The sequence below is a fragment of the Neovison vison genome, chromosome 2, assembly GCF_020171115.1.
Source record: "Neovison vison isolate M4711 chromosome 2, ASM_NN_V1, whole genome shotgun sequence".
Lineage (NCBI taxonomy): Eukaryota > Metazoa > Chordata > Mammalia > Carnivora > Mustelidae > Neogale > Neogale vison.
This window is the reverse complement of record NC_058092.1, coordinates 190,284,468-190,303,574: the sequence shown is the minus strand read 5'-3', so window position 1 is coordinate 190,303,574 and position 19,107 is coordinate 190,284,468. Positions and strand designations below refer to the sequence as shown.

The following is a 19,107-nucleotide window of genomic DNA, read 5'->3' as shown; positions in this document are numbered from 1 at the left end:
AGACCTCTCTGTGCCTCAGTTTCCTCTGCAAACACAAATTGCACCTGGCTCATCAGATTGCTCTGAAGTAAATAAGACACAGGGTTTTCTCTATTCCATCCAGTACCTTCATATGAGTCAGAGAAAGTCACTCCTAAGACACTTTACTTTCCCATACTGACAGATGTTCTAATGTGATTATGTTTGAACAACACACTTGCCCATTAACGGCTATGAAAGGAACACTAATAAATATGAATATATACCATATCCATGGGTGAGTGATGGCTACTTAGATGGGCCTTCACGACCACACAGGGCCTCTTGTATTTACCTCTGGGACATCTGGGATGACCACAGTGGTGCTACTCAGAGGACCTTCACAACCACCCGTGACAATCTGAATGCATGGACACAAAGCTCTTAGTAACTGCGATGCAGTTCGAAATCAAGCAACGTTAGCTATTTTTGTTGTTATTATGTTTGGATAGTTTTACTATGGTCTTTCATTCCATCCCCCCCAAAATCACAAATGGCAAGAGAGGGTTATCCATTTGTCCCTAGTGGCCAGAATAACCACCGATTCTGCTTGTCAGTAGATACGCACAGAAAGCAAATAGTGGTGGCAACCAAAACATCTCTGGGAGGTGGGCAGTCCAGGTGCCGTAGATTTACAGATGCTTACAGAGGAGCTGAAAAACAGGGGCTGATTGACAATGACCATGGGATTTTCCCTCCATAGATAGGCTAGTGTGGCCCCTCACAATGGAAGGTTTTTTGTGAAGCAGAGAGGCTTGGCCGCACACAGCTCACTGCAAGTATGCAGAGTTGGCACTGGCAGAGGATGGCCTGTGCTGCTCCAGCTAAGTGATAGTGACACCTGTCTTCCCTTCTTGGCGTCTTTTGTCCTTAAAAAAAAAAAAAAAATTAAAAAATATATATATATATAAAATTATGTTGGGCCTCAGCCAGGAGACCAGGGGAACTTCTGGTTTTTAATCAGGGAAGGGGTCTTGGATCCTTTTAAGTACCTAATAAAATGATGGATCTTCTCTTTATTCTTTCCCTTACCTCCCCGTAGTTGTATGCAGAAATATTTGCATACAGGTTCAACAAGTTTGCCTAGCCTGTAGGTTTTCCACTTTAGCTGTGCGTGGTGATCAACCAGGGAACTTTTTTTTTCCTTTTTAAGATTTTATTTCTTTATTTGACAGAGAAAGATCACAAGTAGGCAGAGCAGCAGGCAGAGAGAGAGAGGTGGGGAGAAGCAGACTCCCTGCTGAGCAGAGAGCCCAATTCGGGGCTCCATCCCAGGACCCTGGGATCCTGACCTGAGCCGAAGGCAGAGGCTTCAACCCACTGAGCCACCCACACGCCCCAACCAGGGAGCTTTTAAACCTCACCCAAGCCACGCCCCAGAGCAATTAAAGCTGACCCTGGGGAAGGCCTGGGGAAGGAAGCAGGCAACAGAGATTCCAAGGTGCAGCGCAAGTTGAGAAACACAGACCTAGCCTCTCTGTCACTCAAGGTAACCATGTATGATTCTCACACGGGGCTGCTGATTCTGTAAGCTTCCAGCTCCATGGACTGGGGCGCCTCCCAAGGCCGCTTGCAGGGAGGTTTGCAAAGCATGTCGTGGACATTATAAAAATGTGAGTTATGTGAGAAATGAACTTTGACTCATGAACTTCCAGGTGGTTTCCAGCTATGGGTGCACAGGAGAGGTCAAGGCAGGTGGGTGCCTAATCGGCAGAGAAGGAAATGGAGGAAGTTTGAAAATCAATCAAACCCTGGGTATAGCGACAAAGAAGGAATGTCATGGGTGAAGTTTCACACTTAATCTATAAACCTACTTTTAATAGGCCCCCAGGTGATTATAAATTCATGGTGGCTTTCTTTTTATTGAATTACATGAGGCTGTTCCACGTTTCTAAAGGAAGTCCATGTGTGTCGTTCATTCATTTGTTTATTTATTTATTTATCTATCTATTTGCATTTAGGATACTGTAGATTTTTAAAAACCCTCTTTTTATGAGCATTAATTATATACCATACAAGGAAGCAATTGCTTCTATGTTATGAAATATTAAATCAAAATGCTTCCTGTTCCCAGATGTCCCAGAGATAAATACAGCAGTATTTTGAAGCCCCTCTTGGAGCTGTTTTGCCTGCAAATTTATTGTTTTGTCTCCATTTTCAGAAAGCCCTGTTTTCTGTGAAGTATAGCACTCTAGGTAGTTTTTAAGACGCAAAGTCCTCTGGAGTTGCCTGTGTCGGCAACAACTCTTATGTAGATGGCACACGAGGGATGGCGCAGTGATCGGCTCCTTTAAGATGACAAATGGGCAGAGAGTGTTATTGTCTTTGATTGCACGCCTTACATCATCTGTATGTAGGAATAAAAGGGCCATACTTTATCTTTAGCCATTTTATAAATATTTAAGTCCTTATAGTTGCCTAAAGATATTAAAGCATATTTTACAGTAGTCGGAATATAAATATTATATATAGCGCGAGATACCAAAGTAGTTTAATGAATTCATAATTTTCTGTTCACATTTATTGGAATGTGTTTTATGTTCCAAAAGTTCCATTTAAAGAATAAGATACCATTCTGCTTCCTGACAACACACTGAGGGGTTGGCCAGCATTTCGGGCGGGGTCTAGGTTCCCGTGTCTGTGGAGGCTTTCATTAAGAAGCAGAAAGGCAGGAAGTCATGGCACTGGGATATATTTCCTCAATCTCGACATTTAAAAATATATATCAATAACTTTTTGAGTAAACAGTTCTGGGGCTTATTTAAATTACAAAGCCTTCCAAAGAGAAAACTTTTTATAGCCCCTTTCCTCTATTTCAAGAAGATTAATTCAAAAACCTAAGTAAGAGCAATAAAGATGTAGTTTGCAATTTTCCTGTCCTCCCACCCCACCCCCTTTTGCGAACCCTGTCTGCCAGTTTCCAGCCTGACTCAGGATATTGATTTGAGCAGTGACTTCCCAGTGCTTTTTGATCATGTCTCCCTAAGTTAAAGAGTTCCAGTGTGCTCCTTACTTTTCCTAAATGCAAGGGCGTGACAGGGAGAATATTACTGCATCTCTTTTCAATTTTCTAGTGAAATATAAAGACTTTCCTCTTTAATATTTCACAAAGTTTCTCCAGTTCCCAGTGGGAGTCCATGCTGGGTAATGTTTGCTAATTACCAACAACAAAACTAGACATACAACGCTGGTAAATTACCTGACCCTTTCCATTTTAATGAGACAACAAGGATTTCGCGAAGTGATGTTGTTTCACTGGTTAATGGTGTCAGCAATGTTGTAATTGTGGGTTGAGACACATTAGCTGAACAACCACATGTAGAAAGGGCTTTCTCTTGACAAGCCCTTTGGAGACTAGAACCGTATTATCATTAAGCCTTTGTCATTTGCATGCTGCTAATCACTTACTTTATTATCCCGAGTATCCATTGTCTTTCTTTAATTGCTCTTTAAATTAAAATTAAAAATAGTTCTAAAGCCCACAATGGCTGGGATAGCATCTTGATTATGAAGATAGCTTCAAGAAAATGGAACAACTGGTAACATATTGCTGGGATTATGAGAGAGTCCCACTGTTATGTACCATGCCTGCAGGCCCCACGGGCCTAATTGTGGCGGTTTCTCTTCCTTTAGCCCATACTGTTTGTTTAATAAATGGTTATTTATGGCCTTTTTGGCCATTATAGCAACTTTGGAGAAAGTACATCCTTCTCACTGGTTTGAGCCCTGCAATTTCATTCTCTGGGCAAAGGTATAAAATACAATTGAAAGGCAGGATCTGTACTAGAGCCTCTGAAAAGAGATCATCTTGCTTCTCCTTGCTGGTGTATTCTATGCACGTTTTCTTTCAAAATCTGGGGTCATGGAAGAGACATAAACTTCAGAGCTGGAAAGGACCTTAGAGTTGTCCCCATTTTCCAGATGAAGACACTGAGGACCAAAGTGGTTGCAGTAACTATAATCATGGCGTTAAGAGATGAACCTGGATTGTCATACTACTGAGTAGGCTTCTGATGGGAGGGTCGTGCCTCATGGGTGACTCCTGAAAGAGGATATGATATCATGCCTTGAGTTGTGATATGCAAGCTGCATGGCTGCCGTGATATGGTGCATTTAGAGTGTGCCTCTTGTATGCATACATTCATGTGTTTGTTGATAAAGACTGTGTGCTAGGATACTGGAAGAAAGGGCTTGTGTCTTCTACTTCCTTAACAGGAAAATGACCCATGGATGACTCTGGTCATTCCTGAACACCAGTGATTAACCCGGAGTTTTCAGGGTTCCACGTCATATACGATGCCCCAGAATTAGGACAAAAGGTTTTTTTGAGAACCAGAAGGGATTGGGCGTTGCCTTAACTGCCTCAAATGAACAGATGGGAAAAATAAGGCATTGAGTCCTTCTAAGTTGTCATAGGGAGTTAAGGGTTGACCTGGTTTAAAACCCATGTCTTTTGATTCTCTGTCCATGTCTCTGACAGTATTACTAATCTGTTGTTGACATCATCATCGTCATCATTGTCACCATCATCATCAAATAGGTCAGTACTTAGGAAGTGCTGACTCTGTTCCTGGCACTGTTGTAAGCAGTCTGCCTGTATTATTTAATTTACCTAATCTTCCTGACCTGTTACTCTCCCATTTTACATATGAAGAGACTGAGACACAGGATTAAGATGCAGGATTCCCCAAATCACAAAACTAGAAACCAAACAAGGCAACACTCAAACTCGGGCAGTCTAGCTCCAGAATTCAAGTTTTTAAACTTCAGCGTTATGGTTCATCTCAGGTTGTGGTCAAGGGATATTGACTGTAGTGTAAACGACTTTTCCAAAATCAAATTAGCACCAATCAGCCTCTTCTTTGGTGAAGATTTGTGGGTATGGGGCATACCTGATCCCAGTTATATACTCATCTGCCAGCAGAAACATATATTCAGGAAAGCCTTTAAAACTTAAAAGAAAAAAATTTACAGTGCTCTCTGCTAAAGGACTATCAAATGTTTGGAACCTGGGCTGCTCTCTCAAGCCAGGCGTCCTGTCTCGAGAACCCTTCAGAGACAGCTGGTTGAAAGTTGTCGGGGATGGGAATCTGCTTTTCCTGAATTGCTTGGCAATGCCTTGGATCACTTGGCAAATCCATCTCTTACAGCTGCTTAATTTTCTGTGCCCTTAAGATAGGGATGTTTTAGTTTGCCTGGGATTTCGTAGCTCTGGTTTTTGCTACACTGGCCATTGGTTCATATTAAACCAAACAACCAGGGCCCATTTGGCATTTGGTGTTTTAAAAAGTAAAAGGACATTTGAACTATATGACAAATGCTGGAAAACAAAGCCCATAGCACTGAGAACATAAAGAAACTGTTTATAATGTAAAGGCGGTTACATTTTCAGTCAATCTATCACTTTAATGAGCTCTTTGCATTTCTTTGATTAATGCTCACAAAAGGGGGAGAAAAAAAATTGATGTAATGGAAACGAAATGCTATATAGTCTTGGCAGCACAGGGGAAGTTTCTGTGTGTTTTATTAGTATCCACTGCATATCACTGTCTCGCAATGTATATGTCTACCTTTTCCCTGGCATAACATGCCTCTAGTTTACTGGAAATGTGATCCAGCATGAAAGAGGAAACTCCATATTAGGGGCAAAACAGCCTTTGACCTCTTGCGGTGGCAGTAAAAAGGGAGGGTCCATTACAGGAATTCTAATTAATAATAATAATAAAGAAAAAGGCTGGCGTAGTCCACGCCTTATTGAAATGAAGAACCCAACAAGTATGGAGACCAAAAAAAAAAAAAAAAGAAAGAAAGAAACATTAGAGACACTGAAAAAAACACTTAAACATTAGAATGTGGTAATTAATACATAATTTGTAGTCATTTATTTGTTCAGTTTAAAGTAATATAGAAAACGGAAAAGGTACAGAAAAAGATGTCTTTGTGAAGTAACCAAACGTGAGAGAGAAGTTAGTCAAGGCAGGCTTCCTGGAGGTGGTGAAGGAGGGGCAGGAGCTGGGTCTGGAGGAAGAGAGGAGACTGCATTACTGAAGTAGGTGAGCCTGGGGATGGGAATCAGTAGGTGCCACTCCTCTGTGTGGGATATCAGCTCTGATTGCTCCTTCCCCACACCTGGTGCCTAGTGCTCTTTAGAGCTGTATGAGCCTTTGGCGACCTTTCCTCTGAGTTTGAGTCGCCCTTAAAAAGTTGAGGTTGACAGAGCAGAGACTTGGGAATCCTGAAGACTCGCAGGGCAGAAGGAGAGGGAGAGAGAATCCCAAGCAGACTCCCCGCAGAACGCAGAGCGCCGCAGTGAGCCTCAACGCCATGACCCTGAGATCACGACATGAGCTGAAACCAAGAGTTGGATGCTCAATTGACGGAGCCTCCCAGGCACCCTGCAGACTCTCCTTTTAACGTGTAAACTTCATCTGGTTACTTCTATCCTAGAACCTTAGTTCCCCCCAACTTCCAAACCAAGTGGGATCTCAAAATAACGCTAAGGATCTTTAGAGCTCAACAGGATACATCCACCCACCATATCTCAAGTCATAAAGATCCCATGAGCTTTCAAGCTTTTTTCTTTTATTAATTTATAATTTTGATCATTTTTTTCCTCATGGCACAAATAATATATATTCATTTTAGAAAATTTAGCAAGTACATACAAGCAAAAAGAAGAAAACACACATTCCCTATAATTTTACCCCTTGGATGTATTAGTGTTGATACCTTAGTCTTGTTTCTGTTAGATATATTTTCCCCTTCCAAAAGGGATCATATATATTAGTATATAACCTGTGTTTTTCCACAAAATATTTTATCATGACCATTTTCTATGTTATTAAATATTTTTCTGCCTTATGTTTAGTGCGTTATACTTAACATAATCGACTTCCTAAAACAAAACATTCCTGTTGTTTTCAATTTAACATTGCTACTTAATAACTATGAATGAAGACTGTTATAACCAAACCTTTAATATAAGGAAATTATGGCCATACATGTATTTTTAGAAATGAAATTGCTTAGGCCAAAGGGCACATAAAATTTTAAGTCATTTAGTTTGTATCGCCAAAGTTTGTCTTATTTTTAAGTTGTAAAATGAATGCAGAGGGGATTAAAAAAAAAGCAACTGACAAGTTTTGGAAAATTCACTATGACACCATGAGCTCTGGGGCAAATGAAGACATTAGACCAGATAAATACTGTATTTCTTTCCAAATCTGTGTTCTTAGTTGTGTTTGAGTTATGAGTAATTTTGTCTTTCCTTCCCTCCTTCTTTCCTTCTTTCCTTTCTTTCTTCCTTCCTTCCTGACTTCCTAACAACTTCCTAACTTCCTTCCCTCCTTCTTAACTTCCTTCCCTCCTTTCTTTTGAGAGATAGGTATTGGGACCGTCATCTCTTCAGGCTTACTTTAAGGAAAGACACTGTCTGCTTAATGAAACTTAATGAGAAAACAGCTACAGAGAACTTTGGTTGGTTGGTTCATTGATTGATTTTGCTTTGGTTGGTTCAGACCCAAAACACAAATTCTAAAAAAAAAAAAAAAAATGAGGTACATTACACAATGGGCAGAGTCAACTTCCCGAGGTATTCATCAAATATGGTATCTAGCAAAAAGCACCATCAAACAATATTAATGTTACTTATTGTAAATAGAAGAAATAGAGGTTACACTGACCCATGTTTTGTGCCTAGTCAATGGAAGTGAAAGGACAGTTTAAATGAAGATACAGTTATTTCTTTTAATACAAAATCAGGCATACATGAGCTATTTCACCAAGCAAAATGATTTTCTGTCTGGAGTATTTTGGTTGTAAGAGGTATACATTCAACTCAAAAAGGCTTAAAGAAAAGAGAATCATAGAACTGAGGTGCCTGTGGCATCAGAGCTCTGTCCTGTTCTCTTCACCCATTGATGATGGGCTAACTGGTCACCCGCATCCCCATACTTACCTTCTTCTGGCTTTGTAACCACAGCAAAAACCCATAGTCTTTTACACCAAGTCCTGGGGAGAGCATAGGTTGGCCCCAGCTTGGGGGACAGATTCATCTTAAACCAGCCGTGTGCCGAGGATATTGGGGGACCATCTTGCTGATCTTGTGAAGTCATACTGTCTGTGTTCATGTTGTCACTCCTGTGGCCAGGGTGGGGAAAATGTTGCCCTCTGCCTTGCCCCACCCACTATGGAATGGGTTCCTTGTGTGGAGAAGGACCTGTAGGGAAGCAAAGAATCAGCTATCCTGGTTCTGCCAACTGGTTCTGTGACCTTGAGTACAGTAACTTCTTAGCTCTGAGCCTCAGTTTCTTCATCTGTGAAGTGGAGAGACTGATTAGAGGATTTCCAAAGCTCTTGGGTCTCTAACATAGAGTGATTGGTAAAGAGGCCAAGGAGAACCAAAGGTGCGGTTTAAGTTTCTCAGAATTGTCTATTCATGTGGCTTCTAAGTTCTGTTTTTAGGATCAGGCTTGAAGCAGTTATCAACTCCAAGCACATGAGCTATTTGGTCGAAACTGGCAGAGACATTCCCCGCCATCCCCCACCTCCACCCCAGCTCCGCAAACTTTGTCCTCCAGCACCCTGTCTTGGGCTAGCACATCTCAGGCTCTTAAACAGAAAGCAGTGGGGCGGAGTACCCCTTGGACAGTCTCTGAAGATGCTGCCTTGGTAGATTATCTTTTTTTTTATTGACTCAACACTGGTCAGCTGCCTGGCCTTCATGACTCTGGGACTCCAACTTTGTAGGAGGTCCCAAAAACTACTATGAAAAAAATATTACGAGGTTCAAATAAGATTTTCCCTTGGCTGGGTTGCTCTTGCAGACTCTTCCAAAAATCTGTCTTCCAGGGACGCCTGGGTGGCTCAGTTGGTTGGACGACTGCCTTCGGCTCAGGGCGTGATCCTCGAGTCCCGGGATCGAGTCCCGCATCGGGCTCCCAGCTCCATGGGGAGTCTGCTTCGCTCTCTGACCTTCTCCTCGCTCGTGCTCTCTCTCACTGTCTCTCTCTCTCTCAAATAAATAAATAAAATCTTTAAAAAAAAAAAAAAATCTGTCTTCCAAATCAAGACTCTGCATGTGGATGGTCCCCTTACAAGTTAGGCAGCAAAAGCAGTCATGCTGCTATACATGGAATTTTTTTTTACTTCAGCTGCTGAAGAATTTGTTGGAATACATACTGCAAAATGACTACTGTGGCTATTACTATACTTGCTCAGGGGAGCTATTCAAATGCCTCATTTATTGGAGCGTAATAGATTAAAAGTCCAAATTGAGTCTCATGATATAAGCCTAATCAAGTTCTAATCTGCATAATTTTCCCATAAGCAGCAATGGGAAATTTGGATAATTTATGTTTCAGCGGTTGCCAATCATGTGTTAAATAGCATTGTTGCATTTCCTTATCAAAATATTTTTATTGATCTTCACTTCATCTGGCATTTCACTTTAGGATTTTTTTTTCCTGGCATTAACAGGAAATTTAATTCATCTCGTAGATGATGTAATATGAGATGTTTCTCTTGATTTTAACATGTCTTTATAGATCATTTTTAGCGGTGATCTTTTCCTTTTACAACTTCATATTGAATACCTGTCTCAGCAAAGCTAGATGACTTGGCCTAATTTATTTCCCTAGTTTAACGTAGCATATGGATTTCTAACCGTCATTTATATGCACACAATAAAAGATAATTTGGCCCACCATTTGAACCAATTCCTTTATGTTAAATCTATGGGGGTGGGAGAGGCACTTACCTTCACTTCTCCATCTATTCTAGGGGAGGTGATTGATAAGAATTTCCATCTCTCTCTCTCCCTGGAAAAGCGTGGGGATTTAACCAGGAAAGATTTAGAAAGTACTTTGTGTTTCCCCCCATGGAAAAGTACTGTAATAAAGCATTTATTATATGTGCCGAGTTGTGCATGCTATCATACCAAAGCAAGTTAAGTGTAGCTACAATGGGTCCCAGTTGTTATCTGCTATTGTTTAAAAGTGAAAACCACAAAAGAGTACGACTGGCTCAGGGTGCCTGGTTGGCTCCGTCAGGTAAGTGTTCGACTCTTGATACCAACTCAGGTCGTGATCTCAGGGTTGTGAGGTCAAGCCCTGTGACTTAACAACAAAAACATGAGATTAGGTCAGGCCTCCAAATTGCCCACCTAGGTCAGCCCTCGAGAAGGAGGGAGCAGCGCACACAGGGGGAATGGCAGCACGGAGATGGCTGTCCATGGGCCCCGATGTCCGCCTGCCTGGTCAACTCCCAGATCTGCCATTTACCAACTGGTTGTGCTTGAGGAAGTTCTTGGACTGTTCTGAATCTTATTTTCCTTATCTACCACATGGAGATGTTAACAGTGCCCATCCTCATGGAGTTGCTCAGAGGAGTAAATGAGGTGGCCCATGAAAAGCCCTGAGTTCAGTTTTAACACATAATGGAAGACATAGCTTGGTGGTTTAGAGGAGACCTGGGGTCAAGTTACCGAGGTTCAGCTAATTAGATCTGCTAATTCCTAAGTGTGCGCCACGGGGCCAGTTACTTACCTTCCTTGTGTTTCGGTTTCCTCACCAGCAAAATAGTTGTATCTACATAGAATGGCTCTGAGAACTATAGTTATTACACGAACAGAGTTCAGTATATAGTAAGCACTCAATAAGTGTTGGTGAATTTTTTTCATGAAGTTCTATTTACACCTATCTTCTTCACTCCTAATGATCGTAATCAGTCTGGTTCTAGAACACTCTTGCCTTTGTTTTGACTTCCCTATAGACAGTGATGTTGAGCCTCATTTTCTAATGCACTCCTCTCTGCATTACCCTGGAGCCCAACCCAAGTCTAGAAGTCTAGCCATTCCTGATGGTGTAAATCTTGTCTGAGCCACTGCCTTTTATTTTTTTTCCCACAACCACATGGTGTCTTGTGGATACTGTACACAGATACCCAAAACAACTAATAAAAAACCAAAACCTTGGTGATCTCCTTTGTATCCCCTTCTATCTCTTCTCCTTGAACTTCTTGGGATGGTCCCAGCGTTTGTTAATTCTTTAACTTTGTAACTGAAATGGCCTTGTCTCCTTTAACTAAAGGTCACTTAAGTTACTTAAAGTAACCTCTGTTGTGGGGGCTGAGTGCTACCAGCTCCTGGGAATAACCCATATCATGAAAAGAACAGCAGACACCGCTGATTTTGTTCACCTGAACCCACCAGTGGCACATACCGTCAGGAACGCAAATGCTGGAAAAGAAGCCAGAGAGTAGTAAAAACCATTTTAGGAGTCTTGGAACTCAAGAAGGAAGTTTTATATTCCTAAATAATTAGAGTAGGGGGAGAGTAGGTCTGAAAAAAGAAGGCTCCAGAGAGATTCTACCGTTGCCATCAGGAATTAAGAGACTTTCTTAGTCTTTTTCAACAACTGGCCCCTGTTTTCAGTGTACCTAAAGAAAATCCTAGTCATCTCCCTACACAAAAATCTTCCAAAATTTCTGAGTTACTGAATTATATTCTTAGATATTTTGAAATTCATTTTTATCACTGAAGTGATCTAATTATTCCTACAAAAATGAATTCACACTGCTCATTGCCTTACCATTAATTTTGTAGGGTTTTCTCTACACGAAAATTAAAAAAAAAAAATGCCAAAAGCTTCCTCGATTCTTTATCCATAGGGAAGACGTGGTGATGGGTGCTATACTTTTCCACAAACACTTACTGTGTACCTAGCCAAGTGTTATCACCAGGAGTCGAATTTTTGAGTACTTGCTTTATACCAGGCATTATACTAAATGTTTTGAATACACTATTTCATTTTATCCTTACAGTTGCCATACATAAGAAATACTTCCAGTTTATAGACAAAGAAACAGAGGCTTACGGAGTCAGAGCTATGCTCATAGTTTTGTAGCTCAGAAGTAAATGAATCAGGTTTTGAACCCAAGACATCTGACTTCAAAGGTCATACTTTTAACTATTCCACTCCATTTCTTCTGTATGGGCAGGCATTCCAAAGACAATCTGGGAAGTTTAAAAAAATAGAAAACTCAGTCTTTGGCCTGAAGTTCTCATATAGCATGCTGAGTGAGCAGGCTTAGGAGGGGGCATGTTGGGCCCATTTATGGCTAATGCCTAAAGAATGGAAAGGAAACCTAAGCCCCTCTCATCTGCCCCAGAGGACTGGAATGGGGAGGGGCTTTCGCTTTAATGAGATCAGGTAATCTTTGGAAGTCATTTTTAGCTCCAAACTTGCCTCCTCTGGCTGCTCAACAGAGAGAACAGGGACACATCTAAAGAATCAGGAGGCCATTTCCGTAAGAGTGACTGAACTTGGATCTTTTCCTAATTAAGAACTTCTCATCCTATCTCTCAGACGCCAACATTCTTCGTCCTCTCTCTTGGCAAAATAAGTGTTTGTTTCTGAAATTAATTTCTCAAGTGTTAGTTTAACTATTGAAAGGAGAGTTTGCTCATTTCACCATTCTCCAGTTGTAGATTATGATCCCTGGAGTATATTGTATAGGCCCATGCTCTCTCATGTGGAACTGGAAAGCTGTTTTATGTAGAGAGACTTAAAGTTCAACCAAAGATGTGTCCATGCAGCAAACAATGATGGGGTGGGGAGGAAGACAACTGGACACAATTTAGAGCTGCCCCTTTATCAACGGCTGCTATGACAAATGGGGTAGATGCCATCAAAGGCCAGAGTGCCTCCTCTCTTCAGAAGGAAGGTACCTGAATTTCTCTTCTCTCCAAGGCCATTTAGGGAATCTGGGTCAGCCCTGTCATTTCAAACCACAGGTTTTCCATATTAGGACCTCTAAGAAAACAATGTTAATGAATTCTGTTTATCTTTCAAACAACTCTACAGGAGGGGGAGGGGGAAAAAAGGTGAAATCTATTTCTTTTGTCTCTGCCTTTTGCTGTGAACAATATGTAGCTAGAAAAGGAGCAAAAGAGAAAGACCTTATCATTGCTGAAGTTTTCTTTCCAACAAAAGCACCCTGTTCTTGGGGTCATGCATAGGAAAGAGAAGGAACTTTTAATGGAGAGATGTCTTGGACACCCACCGTAGTTTGTCAGTTGCAGATGCTAATGGAGCCAGGCTTGGCGACTGAAGGGGAAAATGGAATATGAAAGCAAAATGAAATATGCCTATGAGGCAAGCATGTCATTTCTAAATGAAGGTTTCATGCAAAGGAGTTGAGTCTTTTCACAGCTGAAAATGGAATCTTTAAATAAGATAAAATAAAAGGATGCTGTGGCTTGTTGCAGGTTCTGTAATGAAATACAGTTTTCCTAATACCGTGTGACCTGCATTTCTCCCTGTTTTATGGGTGCTATTCCTTGACGTACAAACCCGTATTTTCTCAAGTCAGCATTTGATGATGGATGTCAAAATACAGGCCATGTATTATGCATATAGCATTACCGATTTAAGGTGTTTACTTGTCAAGTTGAAGAAATTCAAAAACGTCACATCCACCGAATCTGCACAGCTGTCACTTGTAGTTTTTCATGCTTTTGAGTGAAACTTCTGATGGAAACAGTTTAGTTTCCCCCTTCACTATTCTGGGGAAGAAAACAGCTAGCATTTAAAATGCATGTTCTTGGTTATGTGGTTGGCTGAAAGATACACATTCCAAAGTTTAGAAAGATGGACATTATACTGTCACTTGACATTACTTACCCTGTGCACAGTATACCCACATAAAGAGTAAAATTAAGTGCAATCAGTGAATGAACAATAAGTCATACTTTTCTTTCTGAAAGTATGGCATTCGATAGTATGAAATTTATACACAGGAGAGCAGGAAATAGGGAGACCCTTTGATATTGTGCTGGCATTTCACGCATTATGCACCTTGAAAACAACAGGCCATTACGGAGCACCTGTCATTTCAGTCCGGATAGACGGAGCTTCACATGAACTGTGAACCAGAATCAGCCCACCACACTGCCACAATACTGGAGACCAAGTCAGGAATCTGGCCAAATGGCCTATTTGGAAGAGACCTTGGAAACTTAGCAAGTGACTTTGTATCTGCAAATCTTTAATTCACTAGTAAGCCCACCTAGCCAATCCCCCAAGGACAAAGAAGGGAAACCAAAGTGAATGTGAACATCTGTCTGCCTGTCCTCTAAGTTTGGGAGCAAACTGGGTCTTACAGCCAGCACAGAGTTCATGGTAGCACTTGCCACATGCATGCCTGGATAAAATTAATTTTTGCCAAATGAATATATGGGGTTAAATAAATATCTCATATTTATAGGTCTCTATGCACATGCTTAAAGAGGCATCCGCTCAGCCTCAAAGTCATGGCTGGGCCAAGCTCATTTTAACATGTCCTTGGGATTTGGGCCTGAGAAGCCCAAATGGCAAAAGTCAGAAACCAAGTAGGCTACTATCCAATGTCCTGTGCTCGCATTTACTGTGTGAGGTCTGTGTTTGGCATGTTGGGGAGTTCTGGAACCTGCGACAAACCAGGAGAGTGGTAGTCAGAATGAATTCCGCTGCAAAGGAAAAGAAAAGAAAATTCTTCATTTGGGCTCACGCAAAAGGAAAAATATATACAGTTGACCCTTGAACAATGGGAGAGTTGAAGGGCACCAGCCCCCCACCCCCCCATACAGTTGAAAATACATGCATAACTCTTGAGTCCCCAGAACTTAACTATTAACAGCTTACTGGTGAGTGGATCCCTACTGGTAAACAGTCAAGGAACCTACTTTTGGTATGTTGTGTGTATTATATCCTATATTCTTACAATGAAGTAAGCTAGAGAGAAGAAAATGTTATTTAGAAAGTCATAAGGAAATTACATTTATAGGGATCCATTATATTTATCAAAAAGAATTCACATATAAGTGGACCCACATAGCTCAAATCTGTGTTGTGAAAGAATCAATTACATACATATAAAACTGTGTGTGTGTGTGTGTATAAAACCAATGTATCCTGCCTCAGGATTTTTTATAATAAAAAATTATATGTACATATACATATAATTATTATATATAAAATATGCACACGATCTCATTATCATAGTATATATTATAATCTAATTTATATATACTGTATATAAAGTCTCATGTAGTACGAAATACTGAGGTCAGTTGGTTTTGGCTCTAAGGTTAGCTAATTCAGTAACTCGATGATAGTTCTTTCTATTTTATTATTTATTTATTTATTTTGCGAGAGAGTGAAAGAGTAGGGGAGGGGCAGAGGGAGAGAGAGAGAATCCCAAGCAGGCTCCATGCCCAGCACAGAGCTCAACGCAGGGCTCAATCCCATGACCCTGAGATCATGACCTGAGCTGAAAACAAGAGCCGATGCTCAACTGATTGAGCCACCCAGGCACTCCTTCAAGGAGTTATTTCTGTTGTTAAGTCTTTCCATCATTCGTTCAGCCAGTCTCATTAAGCTGGCTTTGTCTTCTGCTGATGCCCATCCCAGTTGCAAGATGGCTGCTACGGTTCCAGGCACCACAGGTACAACAGCAATGTCCAGTGAATTAAAAGAGAATCTCTTAAGAGATTCTGTGTGTTCTTTTTAAGAGCAAGCAAACACTTCCTAAAAGCCCCCAAGCAAATTTCTTCCCACTTCCCTTTGACCAGAATCTGTCAAGATCTCTGACTTGAGTCACTCACTAGCAAGAGAATAATTGGTTCGTTTATGGTAATAGTCAGGGTAGGTTAGGTTATGTTGTGACAACAACACCACGATGATCCCCAGTGTCTTTGAGCAACACAGATCACCTCTTTACTCACTCAGAATGCTTTGTGGTCTGGGTTGTTGTCCAGAGCTGCTGCCCAGTCTTCGTCTCCACAGTAACCCAAGTTCCCATGGTTGCCACAGTCTGGGAAGGGAGGCAGAAAGTCAAATATTTGTACCAGAAGTAATGGTATTGTTCTGTTCACTTTTCATGGCCCAAAGCATTTCCTGTGTCACATGGAGGCACAGAGGTACAATCTTATCTGCCTGGAAGATGACGGGAACAAAAATCTGTGAGCAAGATCAGTAATTGGTGTAGGGACTCATTTTTAGGGTGCTATCAAGGCAGGTTAGAATTATTTATAATGGCCTCATACTTTGTACTTCACAAAAGCAACACACAAGAGTATATTCCGTGAATGCTAATTGTTGATCTGTAAATAATGCATAAACTATTTTTTTATTGTGTATGTATATTATTCATAGTATTCCCAAGCTTTCCATGCCTCTGACTTTTCTCCCTCTCTTTCTTTTCTACTAGGTTTCACACCTCCAGGAATGGACAGATCCTCTCCAGATAACAGCCCAGTGCACGGGATGTTACGTCAACCATCTATAACGACTGGGGTCAACATCCCCATCATTACTGAACTAGGTAGGAGTGAATCTCAGCTTTGGGCAGATTTTGTTGTCCTCTCTTCCAGCCACATAGGGTATGCAGGTAGCCTGTTTCTTAGCTCCTTCATCATAGAGGGCTTTATTAGGGTTTGTTTTGGGGGAGGTGGAGAGAGGTATGGGTAACAATATGATAATACCAAAAGGAAAACTGATCTATCTTTCCTCTGTGATGAATAGACAGTTTCCTTCATGCTGTTCTCAACAAAGCTTGAGATGATGGATTTGAGATTGGGGCATAAATTAGGGAAGGGGGAGGAAAGGAGGAAAGGCATTATCCATGGACTCTTTCTGGTGATTTTCATTGGAAGCACCTCCAGACAGCTCCTGCAATTAGAGCCCTCCACTGAGGTACAAAGCCTCAGGTCTAAGCCAGACCCATTCTGAGAACTGGGTGGAAGCAATGGGCATTTAATCTATCCTAGCTGAACTTCTCAACTAAAGGCCATTGTCCATGAATGATACTCTGGCCTGAAATATCATGGAGCTTGGACGGCCATGATCACGGGCTAGTGGAATGCAACTTTTAATCCCGAAGTGGCATTCCCTCCTACCATCTGTGAATTTGCAAAGCTGCTGAGTGGTGCCTTCCCCCCACCAAGACTACTAACCACCTATGGCGCTGGGTCCCCTTACGTTACAATGTGTCCTCTTTTACTCCCTCACGCTCTTCTTTTTCTGTACTTTCCTCCACTCCCTTTCCCCAACCCTTAAATGCTGTATCCAATTAGCTAAACCTGGCAAGTTGCCTTTGGTATCAGTCAATCAGGAAAAAAACAGTGGGACGCACATTCTAATGATAACCGAACTGGGTAAGAAGCACTGTTTTCCTTCACATCAGTATCTCCTTTTGTTCTGTTGTTGGTGTTTCCAACTCTCATCGGCTTGTTTTTTCTTTCATGGGCTGTAACAGAAAGACTACCCCATGGCACTGCTTTGACTGTGTTTTATTTGTGGCTCTGGTTGGAATCGACTGTCTTGTTCTGGCCTTTCTTAATGATTTTTTTCCCCACACAGCATCAGTAAAGCTTTGATCACACCCATCTGACCTGGCAGTTGTTTCCAAAGCATCTTTGCTCTAATTCATTTCCTTTGGCCTGGGCCTTCCCCCCACCCCTTCCATGTGTCCCCCTGCTCTCCCGCCTTCTCCCTTATAGTCCTCTTCCAACAAGCTGTCAGTTTGACTGACACGTCTTCCCAGCTCTCAGAGAAGTCAAAGAAGAAATATAAAAATTTTAAGATGAGAAACCTAAGATGGAGCCTTCCCTCCAGCTGTTTATTTTCCTTTATTCTGACTTTATTTGCCTTTTTTTTTTTTCCCTATGAGGCCTTTTCTCAGAAGCTCTGGTCCTAAAGCCATAAAAGCAGTCAGTTCCTAGGGGACATTTTCTTACAAAAACTAGATTTCAAGAAGGGTGCCAAGGACGAAGGGTTAGTGGCTATTGAGGCCCAGCCCTGCCCTGTGGCCCCTACCTGGCTGTCCAGAGCCTCCCAGAGATTCAGAGTGGATGCACCAGGAAGATGAAGGGTCCTGGTCATGACTACATCTGTCAGGCCCTTCACGCTTCCCTGTGACTTGGTTAATAACTCTGTAAAAGGCGCCCATCAGCAGCAGGTCTCAGAACTGGGGATTGATCTTCTAAATAGAGACAGCGGAAGTGCTGTTCTGTAGAGGGGTGGATGGGGAGGTGGGGAGCACCTGCCTTCCAATGACTCACAGATGAAACGAACATGCCATTCTCTTGGCCCCCAAATATATTTCAAAATAAGAGAGCAGGCTTTTAACACAGTCATCTTGCTTGTGAGGTGTCTGGAAACTAAGGAATAAATTGTCCGCCATTCAGCACTGCATTATTGTAGACGGAGCTATTTATCAGGACAAATTCACTCAGGTCAAGGAGTATCGCACTATTTTCTGTTTCCAGCAGCACGAGAGGTGTCTTTTTCATGTTTAGAGAAGTTGGCTAAAAGCCTACGTTTCTCGATTGCTCTTCTTGGGACCTTAGGGTTGTAAGAGGCCAGGGAGCTCGTGCAGCCCAGACCGCTGGTTGGAAAATTCATCCAGAAACCTGCAGCTGCATTTCAAAATCACGACTGCCAGGGATTTCTTTTTCTGTTTTGAGTTAGTGTGCTACCAACCAGGATATCTCAATTTGTGATTAGGGGAAGAGAAAAGAGAAGGCTTGGAGCCCCAAATCTGAAGCAACGATGCAGGCATTCAGTTAGCATAACTGACTCTCCCATAGCCTTCGTTCCCTCCCCAGATTTCTTCTCTCAGTTCGGACAAGCTTCCATGTGTTCACACCGCCCTTACTGCCTGCACTAAGCTCTATTTTCCTGGTGGTCATACCACCTTTAGCAAGCATACCATCACTGTTTGACCACCTCGCTTCCCCATACCCCACCAATATTTACTATTTACCTACATGTTCTGAGATGTGGTCTGCATCACACCAAACCAGTCAAATGCCTTCAAAAAAGCATAGAGGGAAGCCAGGTTTTTAAAAACCATGTAGTATATTCCAGTCTTCATCCACCTGGAGAGTTTCGATTGATGATAGTGGGCCAGAAGCTTCTAGACGTTCCACAAGAAGGACATTTGTTTAAAGCTACTTAACCTGGTTTCCAGTCGTCTATGACCATAAAACATTTGCGGGGGGGACAGTTTATAAAATCACCTGTTAGCACCACATAAATACTGTTCTGT

General features: G+C 41.7%; 1 protein-coding gene across 23 annotated transcripts in view; it reads left to right on the top strand.

The window, feature by feature from the left end:
• KCNMA1 (potassium calcium-activated channel subfamily M alpha 1) overlaps positions 1-19,107 on the top strand; it is a 730,059-nt gene that overhangs the window by 668,412 nt on the left and 42,540 nt on the right. For 12 of the 23 annotated variants that reach the window (XM_044239893.1, XM_044239892.1, XM_044239891.1 and 9 more), the window contains 2 exons: positions 16,267-16,380; positions 17,132-17,212. In XM_044239893.1, the coding sequence (XP_044095828.1) occupies positions 16,267-16,380; positions 17,132-17,212 (195 nt within the window). The remainder of the gene's footprint in view (positions 1-16,266; positions 16,381-17,131; positions 17,213-19,107) is intronic. The other 11 variants (XM_044239898.1, XM_044239897.1, XM_044239896.1 and 8 more) reach the window with 1 other exon arrangement.